We start from the raw sequence: 8,337 nt of genomic DNA on the forward strand, positions 1-8,337 counted from the left end.
GGTCAAAGGTCTTCTTTGTTATTTATTGAGCTTTAAAACAAATGAATAACGACTCTATAGTAATATAATAAAACACAGATGACGGAGATCTATTTTTCTCCCCCTCTTCTGACTTGATCAGAGCGGCTCCCCTCTCCTGCAGGGGGGCGTGGTCAGCTGCAGCTCACAGAATCAGCCCCCTGCAAAAAGAGCGCAAATAGAGCGAAATGAGGCATGGCTCAAATGCATGATCTGTTTGGTATTTTGAAAACAGAAACGTATAAATATACCTTATATAGGTATGGCCCTACAATATATCATTTAAATATAGCATGATAGGTGTCCTTTAAGGAATGATAATTGACCTCATGTTTCTAAATACAGAAATCATAACATCACGCTGTGTCTATAAATCACCTGACATATTTTATTTATTTGCCAAAAATAGAGACACAAATCTATTGTAATACATTTAAAGGTAAATTTGCCTGATTTAAATATGATAAAACAAAGATATTTTCTATTTTATTCAATACAATGGCTGATCAAATTGCTACCAACATCATAGTAAAGTCTGTTATTCGGTCAACCATACATAAAAAAGAAAACATAATCCGGGACAAGAATACATCTTTGTATGCCAACTTAATAAGAGATTCTATGATAGAAAACATTATGTACAAGTTTCACCTCCAACCCTTACCATCTGCATAATTGCACCTAATGGATGAATATTGCTGCTAATGGAGGAAACATATACATATAAATATATATAAATATGTATTAATGCAGCCTCCCCCTCAGACTCTGAGGTGTCAGAGCGGTCGATCTCCATCTCTCTGAGTGGAGCTGCTTCAGCTCTAATAGCTGCGTCACCTCTAATAGCTCTGTGTGTGTGTGTGTGTGTGTGTGTGTGTGTGTGTGTGTGTGTGTGTGTGTGTGTGTGTGTGTGTGTGTGTGTGTGTGTGTGTGTGTGTGGTGTGGTGTGTGTGTTGTGTGTGTGTGTGTGTGTGTGTGTGTGTGTGTGTGTGTGCGCGGGACCTAGGCCTTGTAGTCTCTTATAAAAGTCTTAAATAATCTTATAAATAATCGTAATATTCTCATAATCAATTCTGAATGTCATTAGCATTCAATGCAGCGACGTTTAATTAGGAGTTGTCAGATCTGCTGGTTTATACGAGCTGAAGAAGAGAGGGATGGTGTAATAGAAGATGACAAGGAAAAAGGGAAGAGGAGAAACAATGAGGATGAATCACTTAACACCAAAGGGTGTGTGTGTGTGTGGAAACAGAGTAGTGTGAGAGAGAGACAGATGTGTGTGCGGGGGTGTACAGTACAACACCAGTGGTGCATTGTAATTAATCATACCTTAGAACAATTGTACAAGTATTTTCATTTTCTGCTACCATTTAAAGTTAGCTCCCCCTTCACCAGCTGTAGTAAACATATTAATGCATCAATAATCAGAATCTAGTCATTAATACACATGTATATGATTCTGAAACCTCTGATCAACACACTAATACTCATCGTGTGACATTTACATAATGAAATATGGAATGCATGTTACTTTCTGCTGGGGATTTAATAACAAACATACAGCAGTATCCAGAAGTCATGCTCTTATTTATTACGTCATCATCAGCAGGCCATCACGTGCTATCTGAAAAACGGCAGAGTGATACGGGCGGATCTTCGCTCGTGAATGCCTGATCGAAATTGTAAATGTGAGAAAAATGTTGACAAATATTTTTTCTTTTACATTTTCAGTATTGAAACTTGTTTGCATTCGAGGAAGGTGTTTACATTATTTTACACAAACACACAGATTTTTGATCCATTTACACAAAAACATTGAGACATATCCATATCCATGTAAAGTGAAAAATAGACGAATGTTTTTGAAGAAAATCAAATCAATTCTTTGTATATTTGCAAACATTTTTCTCATTTAACAAAGATTTCTTTTGACATTTTTGGAAGTGCTTTTAAACCTACAGTTTACACATTTACACAGATTACACAAATAGAAGTCATCAGAGGGTCTGCACTCAGCTTCAGTCTCCTCCTCCTCTGCTCCCATCCGTCTCTCAGCCTCCTGCTTAATGTTTAATGACGGATCAATAAACATTGCACACAGAGTAACCCCATCCCACCAGAGAAAGCCCTTCCTCAAACATCGGAGGAGAAAGTTTCCGACCAGCATCTGAAACTCGATCCTTAACGTACATGAGGTCCTTTCTGCATCATGCGGTTCTTCAGACTCTCACTTATTCCCCGAGGGAGAACCTGATCCTGCAGAGTCTCCACACACTGACTACCTGACATGACCCTCACATCTGGTGCCCCCCCCCCCTGTATATAGATCAGTCTGCTGCACAGTGTGGTCTTACTGTAGCTGTGTCCACACTTCAATGCATTAAAGCAGGGGTTTCTAAACTACGACCTTGGGGCCAAATGCGGCCCACGGACCATTTTGAATCGGCCCTCAGCAAATTCAAAAAGTGTAATGAAGTATAATGATGGCCTACAAATGAAACTTCTGCTTGTCCTATATTGTACTTCTTAAATATATATGTTCAAATTAGGGCTGTCAGTCGATTAAATATTTAATCTCGATTAATCGCACATTTTTTATCCGTTCTAAATGCACCTTAGAGGAATGTTTTTCAAGTTTTTAATACTCTTATCAACATATGAGTGGACAAATATGCTTTATGCTAATGTTTATTATCATTTGAACAATGACAAATATTCTCATGAATATTAAACACAACAACCTGTGTGTGTGTGTGAGAGAGTGTGTGTGTGTGTGTGTGTGCGTGTGTGTGTGTGTGTGTGTGTGTGTGTGTGTGTGTGTGTGTGTGTGTGTGTGTGTGTGTGTGTGTGTGTGTGTGTGTGTGTGTGTGTGTGTGTGTGTGTGTGTGTGTGTGTGTGTGTGTGTGTGTGTGTGTGTGTGTGTGTGTGGTGTGTGTGTGTGTGTGTGTGTGTGCTGGATCGTTGGAGCTATGTGCAACTCAAGGCATATGCTCGAACGGGAGCTGCCTGGACGCTGCAATCATGTTGCGCACTATCTGTGCTTAGTGTGCTGACTTTTCGTACAATGTCCCACTGTCTGGCTTCTTGCATAAAGTCAAGTGCTCGGCGCAGTTGTGGCGAAATGTCGCTCCTCTGTTTTCATTGAAACAGCTCCTTATATCCGTTAGCGCAGCTAGCTAGCACCAGATGCTAACAACAGCAATGCACGTAAGGTCTCTCTCTCGCTCGCTCGGGCCACACATACACACACCCTCCCGGTCCTCCCAACAGCCAGTCGGTGCCTGCCGGTGAGCGTGGAAGTGTGGTCTGCCACAAGCGGGCGGCAGGAGCGGGGCTGTCAGCATCAGCTTGTAGATGGTATTTTAAACTTGATGCGCTCTGAAACTACGGGGCGGCCGAGGACAAAAAATACACATGCGTTAATCGCGTTAAAATAATTAGTGGCGTTAATTATTTTTTTGCGTTAACGCGTTATTAACGCGTTAAATTGACAGCCCTAGTTCAAATATATACATGAATACAGTAGTATTCATGTGTTAATAAGTCCACTTTTCAAATAAATTTAGTCCATTAAAGTTGGAATCAATTTTCTAACATCTTAGTTGATAAGAAAAAGCCTGATAACAAATGTACATAACAAGCTTGAAATATAGGCTACCCTTCATATTTCCTCTTATTATAATCACTCTGAAGCTTCTGAGCTGCCAACACAATAAATGACATTTATTTTCAAGTATCAGGAATAGTTGATCTACATTTGATGGATTTTTCTAATTGATAACTGAACTCATGAAGCAATATGCCTCACCTCTAGTGAGCGGCCCAGCCCTTCGTATATGTTTCTGCATGTGGCCCTCGGTGAAATAGTTTGGACACTGCATTAAAGGCTTTATTCCTGTCATATGCACAGCAGCTGCAGCGTAGTTTAGCCAAGTCTCATGCTCCTCCAACAGTTCAACATATATACGTTTTTATTCCCCTCATGGCATTATTATAAAACAAAACATGTACACTTTTTAAGATGACTTAGTTTTAAAAACGTACAAATGTAAGATCTGAGTTTGTGTTAGAAATAAGACATTCGTTGGCTTCCCTTTGTGTCCTTTCCTGGTTTTAATTCATGTTTGAGAGATACATCAGACAATGAGTGTGTGGTCTCAACTCTCTCTGACAGAAACTGATCCTCCACCTGAGCGGCTCTGATAGTCTGAGTCTGTTGGTGTGAACCGTTTCTAACTCTGTTACATCTGATTGAATCACTCCTGAGACTCAACTAGAAACAACACACTAATGGCGCATTTCCACTGCAGGGCCTCGGACGGCTAGTACGGTATAGTTAGGCCTTGTTAGGCCAGGCTCACTTTATGCTGCGTTTCCATTACAGTTTAGGGAACTGGGGCAGTAACTATAGTAACGCAGTGTAGGCGGAGCCGTGACGTCATCTTCAATGCGAACCACAAAACCAACATCAGCCGTTAGCTGTTAGCCCTCAGAGCTCACAGCTCTCATATCTGTTCAGAAACTAGACAAAAGTTAAACAAGTACAAACCACAGACTGTCTGTGTCATGGCGAATACAGTCGCTGGTTTATTTATGTCTGTATCGGCCGTTGTTGTGAGTGTAGGCGGTCGGAGCATATACTGCGTTAGCTTAGCCTCCATTCAGAAAACACGCATTTTAAAAGGGTGTTCGCCTGCCGTCTGTCTGCAGACTTGTCAAAGCATTAATTCATGGTTTTTACTAACCGGTATCAGTATGTTGTTACTTCGGCATCATTTTGAAACGTGTATTACAATGAAATCACGGTAAAATATGTTCATTTTGTTGTAGTGCCAGCGATTCTCTCACTAGTTTAGCAGACTCAGCCCGGTTGTTGGCCTGGAAAGAACCTAGATTTTGGAGAGCCAGAAAACTGTGAAAAAAGTACCGCTAGCCGGAACTACGCCTAATGGAAACGCAACCAAGAACGAGCCGGGCACGGCACGCTTACACCGCGCTCCGTGCTGTAGTGGAAATGCGCCATAAGGCTGCACTGCTCTCTACTTGTGATTTAATAATACAACATGTTTCATTTCTAATCTGCATCTGGCTTCAGATCCCTATCAAAATGCATGAATGGCCGTTCTTCGGACTTCAGAGATATCTTTTGAAAAGTTGTAATCTTGTCAATGTAAATTCAATGGCTATTCAAATGTATCATGTCGCTGTAGTGCCATCTATAGACGAGGGACATCACTATAATAACAGGTGTTAATGAAATCATTTAATGTTGTTTAAGTGTTTGTCAATGTTGTGGTTTGATTATTCATACCTATTTCTATCATTATTAGTTTTATTCCATTTTGTTTTATCATCATTTAACTTAAACTGTTAGGGTTAGGGTTACTTACTATTTGTAACATCTAGCCGGGTGCATCAACAAGGATTTTGTGAAGTGAAGTGTTTGAAATCTGCTATACATAAAATGTTTTATTGATTAACTCGACAGTTCATGACAAGTTCAATTAATTTAAAGACTTGATTTTTTTCTTTTCACTTGACTTTTTATTGGTTTTAATCTTTACATTTTCAAACCAACAGTTGTGCATATACTCACACACACATAGAATGAACACAAATACACAAGATATATTTACAGACAATAATACAATTTTAAAAAGCCCTTTATTCCAACGTTCCTTCCTCTAAGTCAGTTGTCGTCACTGCTTCTGCTCCTAAATAATGACACGTTTTCCCACTTCTCATCAAGCTGTTTCTTATCTGAAACCCCATGTCAGTGTTTTCCTGTATTGAGTAGTATATTTAATAATATAATATAATCAATTTTATTTACAAGCGCACTTTTCATTTGAGTAAACACAACTCAAAGTGCTACAGAGTAAAATGGTTGAACCAAAACAAATAAGCAGCGACGTTTACGTCGGCACGGCAACAAGTGGGGGTTTTAAAAATCTAGTCAAAGGCTTTTCTAAAAGATGCATTTTTAGGCCCTTTTTAAAAGCACCCACAGTCTGTGTTTGAATGTGTCCTCAGACTGGCAGAGTGGGATGTCAGTGCCTGCAGACATCGCCATCGCCTACCTGATCCAGGGCAGCTTCTACGGACACTCCATCTACGCCACGGTCTACATGGACGCCTGGAGGAAGGACTCTGCCGTCATGGTGGTCATCACATCATCACTCTGGCTCTCATCTGCTTCTCCTACGCCTTCAGGTACTGCAGGCCGCCTTAATGTGTGGCTGTTAGGAAAATATCACTGGTCCCCGGATTGAGCTTCAACCTCAGGATCCATGTATCTGTGATCCTCTCCAGAATGGAAGGAGTCATCACATACAGAGCATCAACTAGTTCCTGAACAGTGTCCTTCACATGCTGATATCCAAGAGAGGGGAGTACACAGTCACAAGATGGAGGAACAGAAAGCAGTATTCAATGTTTACTTCAGATTAGCTCCACGTCAGAAATGAGCATGCTTGTCATATGTTGAACCATCATGTTAATCACATAGCTATCACATGCCTCAAACAGTCCTGATGCTCATCTAGGTAATCACACATCCTGTCATGTTCACAGCTACAGTTGAGATACCTTGTTATCATGTTACTCTCAGATTGGAAGAGGACATTCAGTATTTCCCAACAGTTGTGTCTGGTACAGTAAGCCTTAAAAAACATCTACTATGTCTTATTGTTTCTTTGTTAATGTTGTTGCAAATGGAGCTGCTGTGATGCAGGAGTAATGTCAGAATGATGCCAGTAAAGTTAAATACATTACTTGTTAGACGCTTTTATCCAAAGCGACTTACATACTCAATACTGTGGACAATCCCCACAGGAGCATTTGGGGTGAAGTGTCCCAGGGACACAACGACATGTGACGCAGTGGGGTTTGAACCTGTGCCCCGATGATCCGAACACCAACGTACTAGTCCACTGCGCCACAGCCTCCTCCAAATCTTATCTGAAATATGCCCTTTCCTGTACGGTGTGTCTCTCCTCCCCTCAGATATCACAACGTGGGGATCCTGGTGTTGTTTCTGCACGACATCAACGACATCCAGCTGGAGTTCACCAAGCTCAACGTGTACCTGAAGTGCAGAGGGGGGGGGTACTTCCTGCTCAACGACTTGCTGTCCAACATGGGCTCCGTCAGCTTCAGCATCACCTGGTGAGTCACCACACACCAGGGTCCATTTAGTTTAAAGGTCACCTATTTTGCAAAATCCACTTTTTCATGTCTCTTCTACATCAACATGTGTCCCCTCTTCTTCATGTCTCTTCTACATCAACATGTGTCCCCTCTTCTTCATGTCTCTTCTACATCAACATGTGTCCCCTCTTCTTCATGTCTCTTCTACATCAACATGTGTCCCCTCTTCTTCATGTCTCTTCTACATCAACATGTGTCCCCTCTTCTCATGTCTCTTCTACATCAACATGTGTCCCCTCTTCTTCATGTCTCTTCATCAACATGTGTCCCCTCTTCTTCATGTCTCTTCTACATCAACATGTGTCCCTCTTCCTCATGTCTCTTCTACATCAACATGTGTCCCCTCTTCTCATGTCTCTTCTACATCAACATGTGTCCCCTCTTCTTCATGTCTCTTCTACATCAACATGTGTCCCCTCTTCTTCATGTCTCTTCTTCATCAACATGTGTCCCCTCTTCTTCATGTCTCTTCTACATCAACATGTGTCCCCTCTTCTCCATGTCTCTTCTACATCAACATGTGTCCCCTCTTTTCATGTCTCTTCTTCATCAACATGTGTCCCCTCTTCTTCATGTCTCTTCTACATCAACATGTGTCCCCTCTTCTTCCATGTCTCTTCTACATCAACATGTGTCCCCTCTTCTCATGTCTCTTCTACATCACATGTGTCCCCTCTTCTTCATGTCTCTTCTACATCAACATGTGTCCCCTCTTCTCATGTCTCTTCTACATCAACATGTGTCCCCTCTTCTTCATGTCTCTTCTACATCAACATGTGTCCCCTCTTCTTCATGTCTCTTCTACATCAACATGTGTCCCCTCTTCTTCATGTCTCTTCTACATCAACATGTGTCCCCTCTTCTTCATGTCTCTTCTACATCAACATGTGTCCCCTCTTCTTCATGTCTCTTCTACATCAACATGTGTCCCCTCTTCATGTCTCTTCTACATCAACATGTGTCCCCTCTTCTTCATGTCTCTTCTACATCAACATGTGTCCCCTCTTCTCATGTCTCTTCACATCAACATGTGTCCCCTCTTCTTCTGTCTCTTCTACATCAACATGGTCCCCTCTTCTTCCATGTCTCTTCTTCATCAACATGTGTCCC

At 41.4% G+C, this 8,337-nt stretch overlaps 1 protein-coding gene across 1 annotated transcript in view; it reads left to right on the forward strand.

Annotated features, from left to right (window-relative positions):
* The window catches only part of cers1 (ceramide synthase 1), a 59,749-nt gene that overhangs the window by 40,379 nt on the left and 11,033 nt on the right, over positions 1 to 8,337 (forward strand). The window contains 3 exon segments of the mRNA XM_034199044.1: positions 6,052 to 6,180; positions 6,183 to 6,231; positions 7,024 to 7,185. Coding sequence (XP_034054935.1) covers positions 6,052 to 6,180; positions 6,183 to 6,231; positions 7,024 to 7,185 — 340 coding nt within the window.

Source organism: Gymnodraco acuticeps, unplaced genomic scaffold (genome assembly GCF_902827175.1).
Source record: "Gymnodraco acuticeps unplaced genomic scaffold, fGymAcu1.1, whole genome shotgun sequence".
NCBI classification, from domain to species: Eukaryota; Metazoa; Chordata; class Actinopteri; order Perciformes; family Bathydraconidae; genus Gymnodraco; species Gymnodraco acuticeps.